This window comes from Myodes glareolus, chromosome 19 (genome assembly GCF_982192425.1).
Source record: "Myodes glareolus chromosome 19, mMyoGla1.1, whole genome shotgun sequence".
In the NCBI taxonomy this organism is placed as follows: domain Eukaryota; kingdom Metazoa; phylum Chordata; class Mammalia; order Rodentia; family Cricetidae; genus Myodes; species Myodes glareolus.
Genome location: NC_142044.1, coordinates 5,349,308 through 5,373,590, shown reverse-complemented (window position 1 = coordinate 5,373,590; position 24,283 = coordinate 5,349,308). Strand labels below are relative to the sequence as shown.

General features: G+C 45.4%; 1 protein-coding gene across 6 annotated transcripts in view; it reads right to left on the bottom strand.

Annotated features, from left to right (window-relative positions):
• Fzd6 (frizzled class receptor 6) overlaps positions 1 to 24,283 on the bottom strand; it is a 31,280-nt gene that overhangs the window by 4,938 nt on the left and 2,059 nt on the right. For all 6 annotated transcript variants that reach the window (XM_087898742.1, XM_087898741.1, XM_087898738.1 and 3 more), the window contains exons 3-4: positions 7,326 to 7,522; positions 1,420 to 2,437 (exon numbers count right to left, since the gene is read on the bottom strand). In XM_087898742.1, the coding sequence (XP_087754868.1) occupies positions 1,420 to 2,437; positions 7,326 to 7,522 (1,215 nt within the window). The remainder of the gene's footprint in view (positions 1 to 1,419; positions 2,438 to 7,325; positions 7,523 to 24,283) is intronic.

Below are 24,283 nucleotides of genomic sequence, written 5' to 3'. Positions count from 1 at the left end.
TTTAAAATGTACTTAGGGGCTAGAGGGATGTCTCAGCCATTGAGAGCACTTGTTGCTTGGTCCCGGCACCACATGGTGCACTGCAACCATCCATAACTCTATACCAGGGCCCTCTCTTGTCCTTCGTGGCACCAGGCATACATGTGGTACATATACATACATGTAGGCAAACACTCAGATGCATAAAAAGAAAAAAATTAACAAACAATCAAACTCATATTTTCTAGCCTTCTGCATCAATGCACATGATAATAAGATTTGTTTGGTTATCACAGAACAAATATTAAGATGTGAAAATGTAGAAATTTCATGAAAAGTAAGATCATGCTTTTGTTTATACAAACATTTTCAAATACTATCCTGAGTGTTCAAGTGTTATGCAGATTGCATTTTTGTTTATTAATTTGCCCAGGAGCCCCACCCACACTTCAGCACAGGCAGAGCTTTGCTTTGCGAGGCTTGTTCTTTGAGGGCTACTTACCTAGCCCCCATCTACACACATCTAGGTCACCCCCACCCAGTGCCATCCTTGTATTATCCAAAGTGAGTCTTCAGGAGAAGTCAAAGATCAGGAATAAAGAGGGAGAGCAGGAGGGAGGGGAGCGAATGTCCAGGGCCTTACACAGGTTCCACAAGTCCTCTGCCACTAGGCTACATCCCCAGACACGTCAAAGCTGTCTTAGATTAAAAAGTTATTGGAGAGTCTTACTGCATTGCCCAGGCTGCCTTCAAACTCAACAATTCTACCTCAACCTTCCAAGCACACAGGCACACTGCACACTGCCAAAATTTTCCTTTTAAAAACCCCCAAATTTTTATTTAACAATTCAACTGAAATGCTTTAAGAAATTATATATTTTCAGGAGTTTACAATTTTTAATTTTAAAAACAGCTCCTTACACTAATCATAAGCATCAGAGACACAAGAAACATTTTCAATTGTGCGTTTTTCTCAGTTAAGAATGACAGGATGGGCCGGGCAAACATCAAATTCTATTTTTAGGACCACACACTACGCAAAAGGTTAAACCCAAACACAGCATTTTCCTACTAATAGAGGAGGTGAAAAAAAAAAATAAAAGCAAACAAACCTCTCCAATTCAGTAGAATTTACTTTTCCTTTTAATCCCCTGATGAGGCCTATTCTTCATAATTGCTAATCTGCTTTTATAACCCAATTTAATTGTTTTTGATCTAATGCTTAAAATAAGTGCAGGAGACTTGCTGTATTCTAACTGTAACTAGAGTGACCGCTTGAGGGGTGAACTCTGAGCACGTCGCCCAGTCTGACTGGTGCACAGGGGATGGCCCCCTACGTCTGCTTTGCCTTCTCAAGCCGAAGTCTCGTTTCCTGACCATGACTAACACAAGTGCACTGCAAGGACATGAAAAGCAAACAGTGGCGTTGACAGTTCCTACCTGATAAGGACATGGGATGCGGTACTGGCGACAATGGTCGGAGAACCAAGTTATCTCCCAGGTGATCCTGTTCACGAGCTCATAGACATAGCAACCAAGAAGGGTCACCAGGGGCACGAGATACAGGCCGCTGAAGACTCCAATTCGAATCATGAATTTCTTGAGTTTCTCTTGGTTTCGGCCGTCGTGCTGTATGACTTGCCGGACGTGATTCAAGGAAATGATGCCGGCTAGCAAGAGAGACAGCCCCACAAACACACAGAGGCACAGGGGCAAAAGGACAAAGTACCGAGAGGCATCCAGATCATACAGGCCGACGAAGCAAACGCCGCTAATATTGTCCCCCTCGACTTTGTTCATAGCGAGCAACATGACAGTCAGGAAACCAGGCATGCCCCAGGCAACGGCGTGGAACCACACCGCTTTCTGCTCGATGGCCTCGCAGCTCCACTTCCTTCCCGCAGCCAAGAACCAAGTAATGGTGAGAATTACCCACCACACCGTGCCAGCCATTGTGAAAAAATACAGAAACATAAAGACCACGCTGCAAGCCTTGTTCTTCGACCCCAGAACAACCGTGTCCCCGAGCTCCAGCTTCTCGTCCGCCTTGTTACAGGCTGTGCTATTGCCCAGCAGAAACCCCACGAAGTACATGAGAGAAACGATGCTGTAGCAGACAGAGTAGTAGATGATTGGTCTCTCGGGGTATCGGAACCGCCGGACGTCAATTAGAAACGTGAGGAACGTGAACAGTGTCGCACAAAGGCAGAAGATTGAGACGATTCCTATGAAGCTCTTGGCAAAGTCCAGCTCATCGCTTTTGAAATACATGTTGGGGCAGGGAGGGGCACACTGGTCCATTCCCAGAAACTTGTAGCCTTGTTCTCCCGAAGCCTTAAGATGCTTTGGACACCAAAAGCCAATGTCTCTCGGGACTTGTTCTGTTTTCCTCTGAGGACCAGCGAGCTCTGTGTGCGGATCGGGAGTCACGGGAGCAGCTTCATCACAGGGTGGCAGCCTGTAAAGATCACTGAGACTCAGTGTGTGAGGTCAGCATTCTCTGAGAACTTCAGGCAGGCCCGCAATGCACTCTGATCAGTTCATGCCTCTTCCCCAAGCCCTCTCAGGTCTACTCCACTTTCTCCTATGCTTTCCCAGTATAAACCACGACCTTGTTGAGCCCAACGCTGAGGGATTATCTTTAGCTAGCGTTGGGTAGAGTTTTGAAACCAACTAAAAACTGGTTGTTCATGAAGCCTCAGCTCACATAACTGCATCAACAAGAAGACAGGAAGCCATAAAAATCTACTCCCTCAGAATATAATTAAGTCACATCATAATTTTAAACATTTTCTGCTAAGACAGACTATTTAAGAGGATGTGTAGTCTACTTAATTCGGTAATCTCCAGACAAAATACTGGCTTGCCTAACTATGGCATACGAAATATAAATCCCAAGGAAATCAGCTGCTCTTCATTTCCAGGTGCATGGGACTGAGGAGTGTGAGCCTCTGCACACGCGGGATTGAGGAGTGTGAGCCTCTGCACACGCGGGACTGAGTGTGAGCCTCTGCACACGCGGGACTGAGGAGTGTGAGCCTCTGCACACGCGGGACAAGTGCTGTTTTCACTGAGTCCTGCCCCCATCCTACATTCTTTCTCTAATGTTCGCAGCAATGACGGCTAATCACGTGACCAAGGGGACAAAACTATGGAGGCTGTGAAAGGTGACAGGTGGAGCTTACAGTCTCAGAAGGACAAGGCAGCCATCAGGACAGTGTGAGGACCAGCTTGCTCCATCACCAGCCTGACTGGCTGTTTGCTGGAGCAACACACAGCTAATTCTCTTCTGTGCAGAGCTGTACCCTGAGCTGAATTTGGGTGCACTGGTGTTATTTTTGAAGGGTCTATATGGTTTAAAAACAATGCGAATGCACTCAGAATAGAGCAGGCGAAGGTGAAAATAGAGACTAAGAGGCTGCGGAGACGGTTCAGTGGTTAAGAGCACTGGCTGCTCGTCCATAGAACGTACTTTTGGCAGGGGTGTGTGTGTGGTGGCACACACCTGATTCAGGAGACAGAGGCAGTCTGGTTCACAGAGTGAGTTCAAGGTCAGCTAGGACTACAGAGGGAGACTCTGTCTCAAAACAAAGACAGGGAGACGGAAATAAATTCCTCCAAAATGAATGCTCACAATCTTTCAACTTTATTTAAAAACTGTACCATCACTTACTTCTGTTTATTCTCTTTTAAAATAAAGCAACAAAACAGCCCAGTCATCTGGGTGGTGAAAGCACTTGCTGGTGGATTACAAAAGGAAAGTACATTTTCTTTCTTAAAAAATTTTCAATTTTATGTTTCTGTGTGTGTGTGTGCACGTGAACGCTGGTCGCGTGAAGGTGAGCAGGGTCGGGTCCTCCAGAAGCTTGAACTACAAGCAGCTGTGAGCCACCTGATCCGGGTGCTGGGACCCAAACTCCAGGCCTCTGCAAGAGCAACACAAGCTGTCTTTCCAACCTCAAAGTACGTTTTCTTGCAAACGGGACAAGTACACATTTAGGGAGAACGTGTGGCTATGGAAGACTGAAAATGAGGGAAAGCAAGAGGGCAGAGAAATAAGATCCCAACACTTCCACAACTGGACAGTCTGCGCTACGGGGAAAAACAGGCAGGAGAGGGCGGGAAGGAGGTTCAGTTGGGAGGAGAGACGCTGACCCACTGGCAACACGGTCCTGGCATAAAAAGTGTGCCTGAGCCCCGACAGGCTGGGGACCTGTGCCTCCAACAGCTGGGGTGCTTTTCCCACCAGCTCCAAAGCAAAGACACTTGGAAGGACAGAGGCATCATCCTGGGGACCCAGAGCCTGAAGTGTGCCATTCCTCCAGCTTCCCATAGTCAAACAGAAGCTGCCTGTGTGGGTGTCAGGGCTTCCAGCAGGTTCACACTTGGGCTGCAGTCAGAAATTCTACTTTCGTGTTTGCAAGATATGATGCCACAAAACCTTGAAGACCATTTTTACATCTAAGAAGAAATGAGAATATTTCTAATGATCAATTAATAGTTTAAAAAGAGATGTTCGTCTGCTCTATACTAGTGAGATATGTATGGTTTGGTGTTGGGTTCACACAATTTTATAAAAGAGATGGAGATTCCACTTCCCACTGTGACCTATCAGGTATCCCCAAACATAAAACAAATTTGACTTGATATAAGAAAACAATATTTCTCAACAAAATCCAACTTTATAGATTAAAACTCTGAAAAGAGGAGGAAATGTCACATTGATACCAGCTGCTGTCTGTGAGTCACGACCTCCACACTTTGAAACTGCGCCGGCAACCCCAGAGAGAGCAAGCGTCTTTCCCACAGACACTACCTCTGAAAACACCTAGACTTTATTTATTTCATCCTCCTGACACTAAGATGTAAGATCCAGGACAATGGGAACTCTTTTCTGCACATCTTCAGTGCGTAGGACAGGGGGGCATATTGTTAAAAGGCCGTGAAGATCACGGGAGGGGCCTCGCGTTTTCTCTCCTGCTGGCACCGCCCTCCATGACTCGACCCTTCTTGTCGACAGCTCATTAAACTCTGGCTTCTGAACTTTCTTCTCTCCAGTGGTAACCCCCACTCCAGCTACCTTTAGTTATGGTGACCTGGGAATCTGGCCATCTCCTGTGGGGTACCCGGCCTCTGCTCTGTAAGCGCTCACCTTACAGCGTGTTTTCGGGAACTGTCTATAACGCCCTTTCAAACCTCCCTGGGACTTCCTGCTTTCACATGGCAGTTCTTTAACTTTTCCCCCTCAGTCCCCATCCGTTCAGACAGTCACAGGCTAACCAATGTTGGAGTAATACCCTTTCATTGTTCCTTCATCTTACTCTTCCCTTTTATTATTTATTCTGTGTGAATGAGTGTTTGTCTCTCTATCTCTGTGTGGATGCCCGGTGCCCTCAAAGGCTAGAAGAGGGCATCAGATCCCCTGGAACAGGACAGTAAGTTGTGCACTGTCACGTGGGTGCTCGAGAATCAAACCCAGGTCATCTACAAGAACAACAAATGCTCCTAAGCCATCCCTCCAGCCCCCCACGCTACCCTTTCTCACCTTTGCACTGTATCCATCTGATAAAACTTATCACACAGATAAACCCAAATATCTGCTTCCCAGGTGACAGGCCCATGCACCTACCACTGCTGCAGAATGTTTCGAGGGACCAGAGCATCCACTAACTCAGGGTAACCCACATTTCCTAAAGTGACACAAAGCCTCTACAACCTGCTCACTCTTTCACTTGTTCCACCTGTCTGTCAAAGTTATAACCCAAACCCACCTCCCCGGCTCAACAGGACCCAGGCACCAGCTACTTCCCAACAGACACTAGCAGGCTCCTGCCTTCTCTAAAAGCCTTGGTAACCACACAGCCCTACCCTTCAGGCCCATCCTGACCCCATCCCACCATTACAATGGAGGTGCCTCTATCTATCACATTTGTGCTTGGGATCCTGCCTCCTCCTTGCACTTCTATGGACTGTTCCTTCTGCCTTGTACGTGCCTGCTTTCCCTCGATCCTGGAAGGTCTTTAATAGTCCGCCATTGCCCCTTTATCTTTGTACGAAATCTGTCCAATAAAGCCCTAACCACAGATAAACTCTGTGTTTATTTTCTCTGTGCTTTCCGATTCTCACCACTTATCTCATTAGAGGAAATCTCCTGGGCTTCCTTCTGGCTGCCACACCCTCTTCCTCTGTTTCAACACCCAGTTTCCTGAAGGTCGTTCATGTGTCTAACTTTCTCTCCCACTCCCTCCACATCCTCAGCCCTGTATCTGTCCTTTGTCTCCCCCACCCCCAACTCCAGTAAGAGGGGAGACTCCTCCACAGTGGTGCCGCCTCATCCTCAGATTCCTCCCTCCTTTCTGGGCGCACATTTTGCACTTTTCTTATTAGTTCAGCTGTGACCAAATGATTGACATCTTGCCAAAAAATGTACATAAAGGGCTGAACTCTCAGAGGCAGCTGAGGTGAACTCCCGACTCATCAACGCTGGAAAAGGGAGGCGGCCTGAAGTCCTGAGGTGAACTCCCAAGGAGAGCTTTCCCACAGCCCTCATGAGACCACAGTGAGAGAGCCCTGCTCTACACAGAAGCCACTCCTACCCCAACACACCTGGGAGCCCCTGCTCTCGGCAGAAGACCTGCTAGGGGCCTGCTGCTTCTGTCTCCTCCTCTGGCCCCTCATCACTACAACTACACTGGCTTGTGTTTGTTTTATTTGTTATTCGAGCCAGGGTCTCACAACATAGCCTTGAACTCTGAATCCGCCTGGCACAGCCTCCTGAGCACTAAGGGGACAGGCATGTGACACATGCTCAGCTTCTCACAGGCATGTTAATGCCCTGCTATGCCAAGCTCTTTCCTGCCACAAGATACCAAACAAGTTGCTTCTAGTTGTCTAGAATGTTCTTCCCCTCATCAGCTAAGCAGCTCAGCCTTAGTCTTCATACTTGAGGTCAGCTCCTTCTTGACCACTCCCCAGCCCCAGTTTAGGTAAAAGGCAGCAGGGTTCTCATATAATTGTGCCCGCCCCTTCGCTGTGTCTCTCACAGGCACCAGCGCACTCCCTGGCACAATTACTTGATGACCATCTGCCCTTTCTTCCTCACTGTAAGTTCCCGGAGAGCAAGAACTAAGTCTGTTTACTGCTAACCAGAAGTCAACCGCGCTCACCACTACTGTGTCTGCCTCTTAAGTGGGCGGCAAACAAGCGTTGAGTTGACTACTGTTAGCAATATCGCAGAGAGCTAACAATATAAAACTCCATTAGGATTCACACAGAGAGCTAATAATATAAAACTCCATTAGGATTCAGTATTTACAGTTTTCATTTTCAGTGAAGAATAAACTCACCTGTTACACTCAAGTTCTTCCGGCCACCGGATCCCGAAGGTGTCAATTAAACTTTTGCAATCAGAATACACTTTCTCACATAGTTTACGACATGGTGGAACCACATGGATTTGCTCTGTGCACGTTGGTACGAAAGCTTGGCAAAGGAATAGTTCAACCTTTGGCGAGCATTCCAGGTTCGCGACAGGCAGAAAGTGCTATTAAAGGACAGAAAGGCACAGTTAGAAGGACGTTCATCATGGATGCGTTCGGATAGACTTTTCCACTGAGCCTCTAAATGAGTCTTTAACTCTTTCTTTCAGGGAGATTAATTCTTGAGGTACTAACTTTCTAAAGTCCGTGAGATTTATGTGTGAGTCCTTCATCCAACATGAAGGCAACTATCATTTCATAGGTTAGACCATTTTTTTTAGAAAACACGCTTTGTCATGGTTCATCCGTCCTCTGCACAGGTATGTGTCACTCAGTTATAGTTTACAGGTGACGTCATTGGGCAGCAGACACTGCGCTAGGCTCTGGGGACACAGCAGTGAGTGGAACAGAGGGCCTTCCTCGTTTCATTTGATCCTAGTGGTGAAGGCAAACCTTACGAAACAAACATTACCTAACAACTTCTTAGGTATAGGTAAGGACAAGCTGCAGTAGGGGGTGGAAGGAGACAGACGCTCTAGTAAGGATGTAGGCAGAGGGTGCCTCTCCAGGTGACAGGTGAGCAGGCTCTAGTGAGGTCAGAAATCACAACTGTGGCAGAAGTGAAAGGAACAGAATGGGAAGCCACTTGTGACAGCCGCCACTCTGAGTCCAACAGGAAATTCCAAGTCTCCATTCTGTCTGTGTCACCAACCGACACAGTCCCTCTTTCTGAACATTTCCCTTTTGTCTTACAGGACACTAACGTTTTTGGATCCCTATCCACTTCACTGACCGCTCCTCTTTTGATCGTCTATTTGTTGATTCTAAATAAAGAAACGCTCTACAGCTCAGATCTTGTGCCTCCTGCCAGAACACGGCTCCAGGGAAACCCACCAGCACCGCCTCTCTGTGCTCTCCAGATGTGAACATCTGCGTCCCGACAGCTCCACTTGGCTGTCGTCAAGCACCCCACACTCAGCCCCGCTGTGTCCAAACTGCCCCCAAATGTCCCATCTCATGACGCCCAAGCTGTTCAGGCCAAGAATCTTGAAAATAATGAAAGAATTCATTCTTTACTGTTTTTCCTTCACTTTATATCAGCCTACCAACAAATCCTACAATTCCTCCTTCAAACTATACTTCGAATTCAACCACTTCCCATTATTACCACCATGCTAGAGTCACTGTATCTTTCCTAGCCCACTGCAAAGACCCCTATGAGTCTCACTGTATCTCGTGCTTGCTAATCTTACACCCATACCAATCCATAGCCCCACAAATGTGATTCTTTAAGATCTAAGTTTGTCCTTGCTCAAGGATGCCAAGAGAACCGGGAGAGCCGTTACTGTGCTACCAGCCGTTACCATGTGCTCTGGCAGAGCCGTTACCCTGCTCTCCGGCAGAGCCGTTACCCTGTGCTCCAGCCTCACATCCCTGGCCCTGGCTCCCCTTGCTCTCCTCTGCTTGCCCTCATTCCATGGCGCTTCTGCCTCACATCTTTACACGCTGCCACAACTGTGACTTTAGACCTTACTAGAGCCTGCTCACCTGTCACCTGTCACCTGGAGAGGCACCCTCTACCTACTCACCCTCTCTTTCCACCCCCCTACTGCAGCTTGTCCTTACCTATACCTAAGAAGTTGTTAGGTAATGTTTGTTTCATAAGGTTTGCCTTCACCACTAGGATCAAATGAAACGAGGAAGGCCCTCTGTTCCACTCACTGCTGTGTCCCCAGAGCCTAGCGCAGTGTCTGCTGCCCAATGACGTCACCTGTAAACTATAACTGGGTGACAAATGCCTATGCAGAGGACGGATGAACAATGACAAACCATGCCTAAAACAAAGCATTAGGCCAGCAAAGAGAAGATCTCAACTGTGTCCAAAGGAGGACATAGGCAAAGGATTTAATTCCAAATATTTGAAAATATATCAGGCGCTAGAAGGTAATGAAGAAATACTTCTAAATTTCAGATGGAAAGTCCCTTTCAACACAAAATTCTATATCTAGCCAAATATTTAGGTTAGGGTAAAATAATGATATGTTTGGCCCTGGAAGGACTTTTAAAAATTAACTTTCAAACTGAAAAGTACAGTATATACGGAGAAACTTCCTCCTGCGGCAGGTGGGAACAAATACAGAGACCTACAACCAGAGTAAGATCTTGGAACAGTCAGCCCTAAGAGGAATGTCCACATCAAATTTCTCTTGTCAGGGATCAGGAACCCTGGCAGAAAAGGAGGCTAAAACAGTGTGCCAGTCAGAGGGGGTGGAGGACACCAAGAAATGCTACATCAACAGGATCTGTGTGCACACGAACTCTCAGAGACAGAGACGACTTGAACGGACGGGTCTGCACCAGATGGCATCCCAGAGCTAAAAGGGAGAGCGGACAGGTGTCCCCACTCCTATCCCAGAGATGTCTCCAGCAGACAACCACTTGCAATGAAAATTTAGTTTCCCTCAAGGGAGTCTCACTGGGGAAAGCAAACTACTCTTAAAAGTTGCTCAGCCGTAGACGGCCAACAGGGAAGGAACTCAGCGGCATCTTTGGAGGCTGTTTGTCTCTTACTGGCCTGTCAGAGTTTTCCTTTAAAAATATTTTTATCTTAGTTTTATATATATATATATATATATATATATATATATATATATATATATATATATATTCATTCTTCTCTACCTACAGGCCCTTTGCATATACACTATGGTTTCCAGTCTATGGTTTCTATGGGTTCCGGAGTGGATGAATGGTGGGTCTCTTTCTTGGGCTTTCTCTGGGCTCTTTTCCTTCTGTTTGTTCTGTTCTGCCAGAGAAGCAGGTAAGCTGACTGCAGATCTTCACCTCTCCTTCTATTCCTCCAAGTCCAATCCCCCAGTCTCATCCCTGGCTCTTTAGCAAACATTCGGCTATGGCCTCCCTCACTTTCTGCCCCATACCCAGTGGGCTAACTTAGCAGATCCTGATGGAATACCCTGCTTTCCTCCCTCCTGGGAGGCACCTCCACCACCCCCAACCCCTCCACATTCCTAAGTCTCAGGTCCCTGCTGTGGGACAATGGTCTTTTACCCTGCCACTTATATTTTAATAAAATGTTGATTGGCCAGTAGCCAGGCAGGAAGTATAGGCAGGGCAACCAGGCAGGAAGTAGATGCGGGGCAACAAGAACAGGAGAATTCTGGAAAGGGGAAACGGTCAGTCTGCAGTCATCACCCAGACACAGAGGAAGCAAGATGAGAATGCCTCTCTGAAAAAGGTACCAAGCCACATGGTTAACACAGACAAGAATTATGGGCTAATATAAATTATAAGAGTTATAAGAAGCCTGAGCTAATAGGCCAACCAGTTTATGATTAATGTAGACCTCTGTGTTTCTTTGGGACTGAATGGCTGTGGGACCTGGTGGGACAGAAACCTCTATCAACAGGTCCCAATACCCAGAAACACATTTTACCTGGAACCCCCAGTGCCCATACCTATCAGGACCCCAAATTTTCCTACAGGCAACACACAGACACCACACACTCCTAAGAACAAGAGAGGAAATAGAAACCAAAGAACAAAACACCCACCCAACAAAGACAAAATACCAGCACCTAGATACAATCTTTCCAATCCCAGATGTCTAGACGCCAGCATAAAAACACAATCAATAACAGCCAGGACAATTATGTCTCCACTAGAGCCCAGCAGTCGTACCACGGAAGGCCCTGAATAGTCTAGCATAGCTGAGGTAAAGGTGAAAGACTTAAATAACCTTTATGAATGTGATAGGGCTCCTTAAGTGTCTGACAGCCAGATTCTTCAGTAGAAAGAATGCACAGGTACAGTTCTGTATTCTAACAGAGAAACTGCCTTACATTGCCATAGTGAGCCGGCGGCCAGCACGCAAGAACTGATGTCCAGTCCAATGGCAAGAGGAATGTCACACATGTACTTCTGCTCTGCAGATTCCTTCAGGACAAGTGCAGCAAGGTGTGGGATGCTGAGCAGTTCTGGTTTCTCAGCCTCTCCAGCATCCCGCTAGCCATTGTTGGAGCACCCAGTATGCCATATGAAAGCCGACCTAATGAATCTACTTTTAATACATATTTATTCCATGGGTTCTTTTCCTCTAGAAAGCCCTGACACAAATAGTTTACCTACTATAGCAACATTGACATGTATACGCAGAAAAGAGACTAGATCAGAAACTGAAAACTTAAAACTATGTCTGAAGGCCAGACTCACCAGTTATGGTGTGTGAGACAGGGGAGTGGCTAACAGCAGCTGCCACCTAGATCCCACAGACCTTTCCTTGGAGATGTGAGCACAGAATCGTCAAGACGCCAATTTTGCATAGATTAAGAAAAAAAGAACCTCATTTTTTAGGTAAGAAATCTCCCGAATCTTGAGTCCTGGCACTTTAATTTATACATTTAAAACCTGTGCAGGACAAAGAACACATGGCCTTGGGTCAGATCCAACAGAAATCACCAACTTTCAAGTTGATGCGGACTAAGAAGAAAAGACGCAGGACTTAGTCTTGGGGCCTTAGAGGACCTTTGAGTTCTCAAAACATCTGTGTAAACCTTGTCTAGCCAATAAACAGTTAAGTGGGAAGAACAAAAGAGCCTGACACACTGAGCAAACAAAGGCACAGCTGCTCTGCCGGGGAGGAAACCCTGCCTGCTGAGAGGCTTCTCTAGGTCCCCTTCCACAGTGACCTCACGGCACCTCGACATCACAGGGCTGGGCCAAGCCTTCAGATCACAAGGAGATGTGCCAATTTCTTATTGCAAGTTATTTTGGAAATTTCAAATCTATGCTGGACTCACTGTTACTGTTAGCAGAACCTCAACTGTGGATTTCAACTCTTATACTTCCATAAATTCTTATTATAATATTACAAACCTTATAATTATCAAAACTGACAACAAGCCTTTTCAGACACCACGATAACCCTGAGAAACAACCTTGCAGATCAGGTCAAGCTCTGAGAGGTTAAGTAACCTGTGCAGTGACAAAGTTGTCGGCCACAGGAGACTCTAGCCCACGTGGTCGGCCACAGGAGACTCTAGCCCACGTGGCCCCAGTCTGTCCTCTGAACTCTTTACCCCAGGTCTTGCTGAAAATCTCTCTCCAGCCACAAAACAAGCAAACCTTCCCCAATCCAACAAGGACTGGAGGGGATGTGGCAGGAAAGGACTGGAAATCTACAACAACAGAAACTCACAGGACACACATCAAAGCCCTCAGGTAGCGGCTATCATCCCAAACAATGCACGGACCTCTCGAGTGTGCACAGGTAACTCTGGAGCGAATAATTTAGAATCACGCACTACTTCAAACAATGGGTCAGCCTGCTACTGGACTCAGCCTAAAAATCACTTGAAAACACAGACAGGATAAGAGTCTTTTCCCAATCTTTTGAAGTAAAAGTCTTGTTAGGAATCAATGTTTTCCCACAGAATGTTCATGCTGCATATCTGGAAACCAAACCTTTAGATGCAAATACTAAAAACCTAACCTGTGATATTCCTTATGTCCTTCAGTTTTATACTCTGAATTCTATGGTATAATTATGGGTATTTGCACAGAGAGTGCCATGCAAACTTTGGGGGAAATAAATGCTCAAACGCTTCAATTTGTTTTTCCATTTATTTTTCCTACTTGGTGAACTATCTTGACCTTCTAGGGAGCCTATGTGTTCGTGAGCTAATGCATGTATTTTTCATTTTTCTATTGTAGTCTCAAAGAAGGTCACACAAATAAAAAGTATCAACAACACTTTTGAGGGTCTAGCATTTAATAATTATTAAAATAGTCCAGATGGGCGGTGGTGGCGTACGCTTTTAACCTCAGCACTTGGGAGGCAGAGGCAGGCGAATCTCTGTGAGTTTAAGGCTAGCCTGGTCTACAGAGAGAGATTCAGGACAGCCAAGGGCTACACAGAGAAATCCTGTCTTGAAAACCAAATAAATAAAAAATAAGTGTCTTGTTAATTGAAGTTTTCACCCTCGGAGAAGTGTAAAGTGGGTTCCTTCAAGGGTCAATCCTTGGCTGAAACCCTTAGACAGAACAGCTACCATTAGTACCAGAAACCAGGGAGGAGAGGGCAAGTGACAGGGAATTTCACACCTCTATTCCGTTCTGAAAAAAGAAATAAATAAAACCAGCTAAAATAGAGTAAAGGGATATGAGAACAAGAACAGGGGATTATTTTATATGATCTTCTAATGGACAGGATATGCTGCCAGTTCTATAAATCCTATTAAATCTAAATACTATTTAATTATAAAAAATTATTACAAGATAATTTTTTGTGTCTGAGTCTCAGGGTATTCTCAGACAGAAATGAGAGAAGGTTCCTACATGACCCCTAAGGACATTCACGATAGCGGTTATGAAAACGATAACCACGATAGTGGTTATGAAAAGCAACAGAGACGTGCGTGGCAGCGCTAAACTCCTACACAGCACAGCGCTCTTTTGGTAGGCAACCCGCGTGAATACTCACTCTCCATCTCTTCAGCAGTACTTGGGAATCCCAAAGTAGGGAAGATGTTAGAGAAGCTGAGAAGGGGACAGGGAGGCTCTCTGATAGCAAACTCACAGGCCTGGCCATCTAGATGCCTTAGGTGTAGGACTGTTAAGAAGAGACTGTGCAGAAGAGAGATGTAAATAGATTAGGTGATATGGCTGCCAAAGTTGAGATCAACTGTTGCCAAAGGCCTTGCATGGCTGCCCAAGATCTGAATCTGATTGGCCAGCCTCATCATGAAGCCTACAAGCTGTTCAAGATCCATTCATCCCCCACCCCACTACCGCCAGCCCCCAATGAACCAAAAAGACCAACTAGCATGGAAATTCCACAAAGAATGGATTGTAAATGATCTCGGTAAATGGAACAAATTCTAGAATTGAGTCTCCGGCCAACTGGAGGCCAGAAGCAGTTAGCATCCTATTACCATTCAGAAATGAAAATCTGGCAACATACGATGCAGAGATGTCAGATTGAACTAGTCTTGCAATCTCTTGGCTCCTGAGTGCACGTGGGAAAGACCCATCCAATGAAGGAAGACAACAGGAGATCACCTGCACAGCTGCCACCAGAGAACTCAAGAGCAGAGTGAAGACCACAAAGATGGCGGTGTGGAGCAAAGGTTCCAAGAGCACCGTTCAGAGAACGGGATGACTGGTGCCCTCATTTCCTGACTCGTACGGAGTAAAACACGAGACGTTTGTTTTGTTTTGTTTGTTTGTTTTTTGTTTTTCAAGACGGGGTTTCTCTGTAGCTTTGGAACTGTCCTGGAACTTGTTCTGTAGCCCATGTTGGCCTTGAACTCACTTAGATCCACCTGCCTCTGCCTCCCTCAAGTGCTGGGATTAAAGGCCTGCGCCACCACTGCCTGGCTAAAATAAGAGACTTAAAAAGGACTGAGAGCTCAAGAAGCTGAAAACCAAATACACAGTTTGATGCTCCAGGCTGTCAAGTTCTATCAGTTTGATGCTTTTCTTTCCACAGACCGTATCTGACAGTGCTTAGGATGCAGCGGAACCCAGCATCCTGATGACAATGACGATGTGTGACAAGGTCAGAGTGCTGTTTCATGCGCTTTGAGGCAAGGTCTTCCTTCTTGGAAAGTTTTACTTTGCAAATCTCTGCGCTCTCTCTCTCTCTCTCTCTCTATCTCTCTCTCTCTATCTCTATCTCTATCTTGAGACAGGGTTTCTCTGTAGCTTTGGAGCCTGTCCTGGAACTCGCTTTGTAGACCAGGTCGGCCTCGAACTCACAGAGACCTGCCTGCCTCTGCCTCCCAAGTGCTGGGATTAAAGGCGTGCACCACCACCGCCTGGCTCTCTCCATCACTCTTTAATTCTTCAACCAAGAGTTCCACTCTGGCATAAATTGTGAGGGTCAAATCAAAATCTGAAAACAAAAAGCTAAAACTAGTTGCAAGACAATGTTGAGATTTTCTTCTGAGGGACCAGAGAAAGATGGAAAAAAGGAACACAATTTTATATAAATATGTGTTGTGGAATATGAACTGAAGATGTGTTACATTTGTTTATGCTGTGGAACACTTGTTTAATGATGCGAAAATGTTGCACTCTTTTGTGTTGCATTTGTTTAACTCTGTGAAGCTGTGTTACCTTGTTTGTCTAAAACACCTGATTGGTCTAATTAAGAGCTGAATGGCCAATAGCAAGGCAGGAGAAAGGATAGGCGGGGTTGGCAGGCAGAGAGAATAAACAGGAGAAATCTTGGGAGGAGATCAAGGAATGAAAAAAGGAAGAGGAGGATGCAATGGGGCCAGCCACTCAACTACACAGTCAGCCATGGAGTAAGAAGTAAAGAAAGGTATGGAATAAAGATAAAAGCCCAGAAGGTAGACAGGATAATTTAAGTAAAGAAAAGCTGCTAGAAGCAAGCCAAGCTAAGGCTGGGCATTCATAAGAAAGAATAAGACTCTGTGTGATTTATTTGGGAGCTGGGTGGCTCCCCCACAAAGAGCCAAAGAGTAAAAATAACAACAACAACAACAACAACAACAACAACAACAACCATGGGCTTGTTTCTCAGAGAATCTGGATGTGGTGTGCTAGCTTCAGAAACAGGGTTTTTGGAGGCCAGACAGTACATGGACTTTGGACTAAGTCAGTCCACTGTCACCTATAAAATCTCTATGTGTATGCCTTAAATAGTTTTATCTAGCAAAAGTACAATCACCATCTTGGTTTTCTACAAACATTACCATGAGGAAAAGAGCCAAACACAAGGTAGTAAGAGCTTTTCTCTATCACGGTAGAAAATTAAAAAAAATTAATGTAGATAAACAGGGCTTTCTGAGACCAGAGACACCATCAAAACCAGTAATTCCCACTCCTTGCCCATTTTAACATCCCAGTGAAACTAGATGTGTTCTAAGTATGTAGTCTTAAGCAACCCTATGTGCACGGTGAAGATTCTTTTTCAGATGTAGTTTCCTTACCGCGACAAACCGTGTGGCCATGGCACCTGCAGGCAGCTCTAACCTGGCCAGTGCTCTTTAGCACACACAGAAGGGCCAGTGGTGCATCCAGGGCTAACTTACCTTAGGAAAGAATTCTCAAAGAGTAGTCCGTAGATCAACAGCTAAAGCAACTCTCAGGAACTTCTTAGAAAGGCAGATTTGCCGCTCGATCTCAGATCTACTGACTTGGGAACTGGGGTGGGACCAGAGATCTATCTGGTAACCCTTCAGATGAGATCCACACTGCCTGAAGTCTGCTCTTCAGCTCTGCATCCTAATTCCCGCAGAGACCCTGAGCCACAGCACCGTTTCTCAGACGTCAGACTCACACTCATTACACTGAGGCTAGAGGCCTATGCTCCAGATCCACGGTGAGACATAAGAGTCCTAACAGTGAGCAAAACAATGGGGGTATCTAGAGAATCTAAATAACATCTAGATCACCAACCTAAGTCACTTCTCATGAACTAGGAGCTATTGAACTCACCCAATAGCATTCCGTCTTCAAGCGACTAAGCATATCCGAAAGACAAGGAGCAGCACCATAAGCGGATTGTTATTGTTTAAGGTCTTAGAATTTCTACTTCTGCCATTGCTGTTTTTTTCCTTAGAAATTGCTGGTGGACTGGGGTGCAGCTCACTTTTGGACAGCTTGCCTGGCACACCCAAGGCCCTGCATTCAAGACCAGAACGACGGAACAAACAGCAGTCGCAGCACTGACGGCCTCGTGGAGAGCTCCCTTTGACTAAGTGACAGAAGAGGAACAATAACAGCCTGGCTTATACAAGCTAGCCCAGCCAAGGGTCATATCATGTCAACTTTATTCAGAGAGGGCCCTAAGTAAATAGAATTTTAACTATTATATCTTACCCATACTATAAGCTGAAAGGCAGTCTGAGATAAGAAGCTACACTAACAGAATATGACTAATAACCAGATAGGGATATTGTAAAAAGAAAATTTGTTCTGTGTGTGTGTGTGTATGTGTGTGTGAGTGTGAGTGTGTGTGTGTGTGTAAGTGTGTGTGTGTGAGTGTGTGTGTGTGAGTGTGTGTGTGAGTGTGTGTGTGTGTGTGTGTGTGTGAGAGAGAGAGAGAGAGAGAGAGAGTGTCAGAGGACAACTTCTGAGTTTGTTTTCTCTTCTACCACTTGGGTCCCAAGGATACACCTCAGATCCTGTACTTGCTAAGCCCTCTTGCCGGCCCCACATGGTTATTTTAAGGAGGAAGATGGGAGGACTTGAGACTGGAATCTGGAAAAGCATTGTGAGCACATTTTTCCAAACGAGCCTATACTGTCCAGTGATTAGGCTGTGTGTGAACGTGAGCCAAAAGGTTTCAATGCAGAGGAAGCTCTGAACCATGTAGACTAAATAGCCACTCTGTGGAGTCAATCAGGGTTTTGTTTTGTTTTGTTTTTGTTTTTTCTCATTATTCCAAGATTCGATTGTTAAGGCTCTAGAACAAAGGGGTCATAGTGGCAGGAAGAAAAATCTAAATTCAATGATATGACTTCCCCTTGGGGTTGAGCTGGCTATTGCTGAGGGGTCAGGATGCCCAAAGCAGGGCAGCAAACAGTCTGGAGTCCTTAATACATCGCCACATCCAGATGGACTGTGCAGCTATGTAAGTCAGACCCCGGATCCCCTCCCGTCAGCATCTGCCCTCAGTGAAATTCTAAGTTCTCCTAGGTAGACTCCTCCTATATCAGGGTCTTGGGTGTAGTTTGTTTCCTTGAAACCTGGGCTCCAATTCCCATCTGCCTGTTAAGTATGCCAGCTGCCCCGAGGTGCCCTGAGCTGCCCTGAGCTGCCCACTGCTACTCTAGTCAACTCCTTTTCTGCCTGACTGGTCCAAATGCCCTACCTTAGGGAGAAAACAGAAACCCAAGGAGGTTCCTTTTACGGAGTGCAAAGAACCAAAAACATAAAAAAGAAATAAAGCAATGATGAGAGCAAAATAATATTAAAATAGTTCTAATAGTATTAAATTAGTTCTAAATGTGCATTTTGTAAACAAAATAAGGCATTTGCTTAATGAGCAGCTGTGGGCAAAAGGCAATCTAAGAATACAAACCTTTGCTGAAAACTATAATGAAATAGTAAGACAAGACCAGATGGATCATTTTACATTTCTTTGGTGAGACTATAAATTCCACGAGAGCACGGAGGTCTATCTGATTCATTGTCATATGCCTCGTAATTGAACAGTGTCTCTATTATTGATCTATGCACTCAAATAACTTGTTGGACGGATACCAGCTAGTCTCAGTGAAGTATGCAGCAAAAAGCACCTGGGGTTGGCTGTACCAAAAGTCCTGAAAAGGGGGGGACTAGAATTTCTAACTGTGGTACTGAGAGAAAGGAAGGGATTTGATTTTTTTCTCTTTTTTTAAAGAAAAGATCAAGGGTAAATCTAAGCAGAGTGGCCCTGCAGCACTATTTCGGCTGGGCTTATCTCAGTTACTGATGAGGAACATTCATCCTTTCCCTGAAGAGTGGGTCAGAATCCTGTCGGTACGTGGCAAGGGGTTGCAAGTGTCTAATTTTCATTTCAGAACTTATGCTCTCTACTCTAGGTCACGCTCAGGACAGCCCACGTTTGCGCAAGGCTCGCTTCCTGCTAGAAAAGGGCACCAGAAAGAAAGCTGCCGTCTAGTGATTGTGATGAGACCTGAGAGACAGTCAAGCAATCTCCAGAGCCGCTGATAAAAGACAGTGACAGACTTTAGTGAGCAAAGAGGCAGTGAACTGCTCTGGGGTATCCCAGGCTGCCTCTGTATCCCAGGCTGCCTCTGTACCCCAGGCTGCCTCTGTGTCACCCAGGCTGCCTGACACACTTACTGTTTTTAAGCTCTCTGAAAAGAACTTATTAATTATCTAGAGGTACTAATTCACCCCACAAAAATAGCAGATGGTGTCCTGAAGATTTAAAAGACACGGATGGACGTGGTTCTTTGGGTACAATGCTTTCACAACCTTGCCTTGAGCCACAGAAAGGGGGAAGGAGGGAACCTATGCTAAGAGGCTGTTCTCTGACCCCTTTAAGTACACCGCACACAAGCACACACTGCAAATACATGAAATAGAGGGAAAAATACTTATTATTACCTGCATTCTCAATCACCACAATCTTCCCTGTGTGGACAGGCTCTTCAGAGAGTATGACTAACAGCATCCTAGACTACAGGGTACCAAGAAATGAGATGGGAACTCTGGGCGTATCCACAGACCCCTTTCTGCTCACATGGGAGTCTACCTTTACCCTGAAGACCCAGAAACAGTCAAGGAACCTTCCCTGTGTCTACAACCCAACATCCCAAGGGAAGGTGAGCAGAGGGGTCTACAGCAGCCATGACACTTCCAGCTGAGCGCACTCTGAAGTGTTTACTTCACCTCCGTGGCTCCTAGAGTACCTGTGGATAGCTACAGCCATTTTACACAGTGCGCCCTAGCAACAATGTAGCTGGGCTACAAGAAACATCTGCTCTCCTTCAGAGACTTGGGTGTAAGAATGAAGAGAGGTGGCAAACGATGGCAGGACAGAGTCCCCGGGATTCCTCCAAAAGCACACACACACACACACACACACACACACACACACACACACACACACACACAAAGCAAGCATCTAAAAAAGTCACTGTACAACAGAAACACTTTTTTTTTTAGAATCTGTAGTTCCTGGGGCTGGAGAGATGGCTCAGTGGTTAAGAGCGCTGCTTGCCCTTCCAAAGGTCCTGAGTTCAATTCCCAGCACCCACATGGTGGCTTACAACCATCTGTAATGAGATCTGGTGTCCTCTTCTGGCCTGTAGGCATACATGCAGAATAATACTGTATACATAATAAATAAATAAATCTAAAAAAAAAATAAAATAAACCCTTTCCTCCCCACCTTGCTTTAAAAAAAAAAAAGAATCTGTAGTTCCTGTTTCTGACCATTCCTTTTATTTTTAATTGAATATTAACTCTTTAATAGTACATATCAACAGGTACAAAAGTTGTTTGTTTTTATGGCTTACTTCCTTTACACTGTTTAAAAGCAGAATGGCCACATGCTGGTCTAAACACAACGCAAGACTCTGCTTCAGCCTGGACCTCAACAAAGAATAATACGATATTCCTGTTTCCATTTTCCCTAGAGCAACCTCAGTCCTAGGGAATGAAATCATTCTCGCACAGGATGCCAGCCTCATAAGTTCTGAAACGATGCTCTAGACAGAAAACAAAGGAAACATAATGGAAAAGCAGCCACCATTTGTTTTCCCACCGGGGAGAGTTCAATTGCACAACATCCTTTTATTACAAAGCCAAGCTACCACTCAGAGCCACACTTAACTCTTTGTAACACAAAAGACCTTATGCTTAGGTAATAAAAAGAGGAGGAAAAATGGGAATCTCTTATTTTAAGATCCTTTTGACCTGTGATAAATTTATCTTGAAATTCATATAGAGTGAGGTAGGGTGGTCCAATACCAGCACTCCAGAGGCAAAGAGGTGGGTGGATCTCTATGAGCTAGAGGCTAGCCTGGTCTACATGGCAAGGCAGACAAAGTCATGTAGTGAGAAGTTGTCTCAAAAACAACAAAACTCAGATGGTGGAGGAGAGTGGAGCTGGAGAGATGGCGCAGCAGTAAAAAGTGTTTGCTGGCTCTTGTAGAGGACCCATTTCCGGTAGCTTATCACTGCCTGTTATTCCAGCTCCAGGGCATCTGTGCCTTCTTCTGGTCTCTGCAGGTACCTGCACTCACATGCAATGCTTTCACACAAGCATATGCACATACACACAGTTCAAAATGATAATTAAAAAATTTAAATTCACACTTGGAGTCTGGCAGGATGGCCCAAGGAGTGTCTTAGATATTTTTTATTGCTGTGATAAAACACCATGACCAAAGCAACTTACAGAAGAAAGAGTTTATTTGGGGCTTATGGTTCCAAAGGGTTAGAGTCCATGACCATCCGGGTGGGAGCATGGTGGCAAGCTGGCATGGTGCTGGAGCAGTAGCTGAGAGCTCACATGTTGATCCACAAGCAGGAGGCAGAGAGCGAGAGCGAGAGTGTGTGTGTGTGTGAGAGAGAGAGAGACAGAGACAGAGACAGAGACTGAGAAAGGTATCAGTTTTCTGAAACCTCAAAGCCTACCCACAGCGACACACCTCCTCCAAGCAAGGCCGCCCCTCGTAATCCTTCCCAAATAGTTTCACCAGCTGGGGATGAAGTATTCACACCTTGTGAAGGCCTAAGGGGCCTTTCTCTTTCAAACCACCCACAAGCAGTAAGAGCCCTAAGCATAGAAATCTAATGTTGAGTTCCCAGTACCCACATAAGAAGCTGAGCATGGCTGTGCATGCATGCCTGTGACCCCAACAATGGGGGGCAGAGACAGGTAAGTCCCAAGACTTGCTGGCCAGATAGCCTAGCCAAAGCAGTGAGATTCCAGCTCAATGAGAGATCACATCTCAAGACAGTACGGTAGAAAGACAGAACGGAGAAAGACACCCACATATTCCTCTGTCTGGCCTCTCTGTGCCCTACCACACACAAATGAATAATTCGTGTAGACAGTAAATAAGATACAGCCTGGGTAACATACTATTAAGAATGCATAATATGTTTATTTATCCCATGATATTCTATCTGTAAAGCAAGGGCTAGCAAGGTACAGCTCGCAGGCCTGCCTACTGCCCCCTTTTGCAGACACATGGAAGTTTACCAAACAAAGCCATGCTTATTTGTTCATAGACTGTCCACAGCAGCTTTCCTGCCCAAATAGCAAAGGTGGACAGTTGTGGCAGAGCCTGCTGGTCTATAAAACCCAATATATGTGGCCCTTCGTGGGAAAGGTTTAACTAGTGGGTCTTAAACTTTAACAAATCATAACACTGGAAGAGCTTGTTAAACAGCCATGCGGTCTTCAGAGATCTGGGTTTCTAAGGTGCTCAGAAGCAGCTGTCTAGGAACTAAACTTTGAGAGCCAGTGTTCTATCTTATCTCATCACAGATTAACAAAGTCCCATAACTACCTAAACTCAGTAAAAGAGACTAGCTAGCAGAAAATGAAAACGGAGTCCATCAAAGGAGAGAAGAGTTGACAAGGTGGCTCAGTGGGGAAGGCACTCGTCTGACAACCTGAGTTAGATCCCCAGAACTCTTAGTGGAAAGAGAAAGCCCATCTCCACATAGAGTTTCTGACATCCACACTGGCACTGTGCATGACCCATCTGTCATGTACACACACACACAACACCGTACATATACACACACATATAATAATAATAATAATAGTAATAATAATAATAATCTTTTAAAAGAGAGAAATGGGATAGATCTCTTGACCTACATGGAATTCTTGGTATCTAAGAAAATACATCTGGGGCAGGCATGGTGGTGAGTGCCTATATTTCCAGCATTCAGAACATGGAGGCAGGAGGACCAGGAGCTCAAAACCAGCCCGGGCTAGACAGCCAGTTCTAGGTCAGTCTGGAAAACACTCGAAGACCCTGTTCATTAAAAAAGAAAAGACATCCTGTCCTACTGGCAGATTTCTCAGCCCTGCCACTGGGGAAGAAGCAGGAGGAAGGTTTTAAGTTGAAGGCCTACCTGACCTCCAGAGATTGTTCAAGATCAGACTGGGCAATTAAGCAAGATACCGTCTCAAAAGAAAAAGTCTTTGCAAAAAGACAAGAAAAGAACAAAGCAACAAGTGGTTGTCATGACAGCCACGAAATTCTTCAGTCCGTATCTTAAAACTAATTCACTGGACGTGTAGCCGGGAACCTGGACAATGCCAAAGCCAGGAGCGCGTGGTGCGTGAAGATACAGGAAGAGACTGGAAATGTCTGCACACAAATAAAGAGGAAAACCCTTCTTGAGGGGGTCTAGACATAAAACTACCTGAGGAAGAAGCTATGTAAGTAAAAAAACAAACAAAAAACAAACAAAAAACAAAACTTTTTAAGGTATAAAACAAACATTTGTCTAAAAAAAAAAAACTACATGTGACAGAAACCAGTTTTACTGTCTTCAAGAAAGCCTTTCCCACAGCCGAGTGTTGTCCTTCTGACCTCCCCTGCCATCCTCATGAAGGAACTCAGGGTAAATGTTAGTAATTTACAAGGTCACTGCCAGCATTCATACTTAAAATGCACACAGCTCCTACACAGAGAGGAAGCCAGATTAAAACAGGTGCTTGAAGAACGCTCACTAGAAAATGAGCTGGAATATAGCATCATGGGAGAAAGCAAGAAGGAAGGCAGTAATTAGCACCTGCTGGTGTTCCCACACATACTTAGGGTCCTGATTAATCAACGGAAGTCTCCCCGAATCCTTTGTTGAGTGTTACGGGGTTGAGGATGTGGCTTAGTGGGAGACCGTGCTGCTTTGGTGGGAGAGGCCGTGTTCAGTCCTCAGCGCCCCTTATCTGATACAGGGGAGAAGACTTTTGCATTGGGCTAGGAAACTACTGAAACTACAACATTGTAACTTGTGACTCTCTTAAAGTTGCCTCTTAGTATCCAAAACTGTCCAGCCCAGATGGGAGTTCAGAACGAGGTGGTCAGACAGCTATTCAAGGAGACAATGGAAGACCATCAAAGCTGCAAGACCAAACAGAGCCAGTTGTAAAAGTCCTCGCCAGATTCTGTTTCTAGGGGTTTCCTCTCTATGGAGACAGGCTGACTTTAGTGAAAGCTTTACTGCCTTGAGCTTTTCTAGAGAAAGATTACAAAACAACAACACTGTCTCTTCTTTCCTTCACCAAACTTATCAACCTAACAGATCTGTGTGGCAGGGCAGGCTCCTGTCTCCACAGGTAGCTCTTTCTTCCC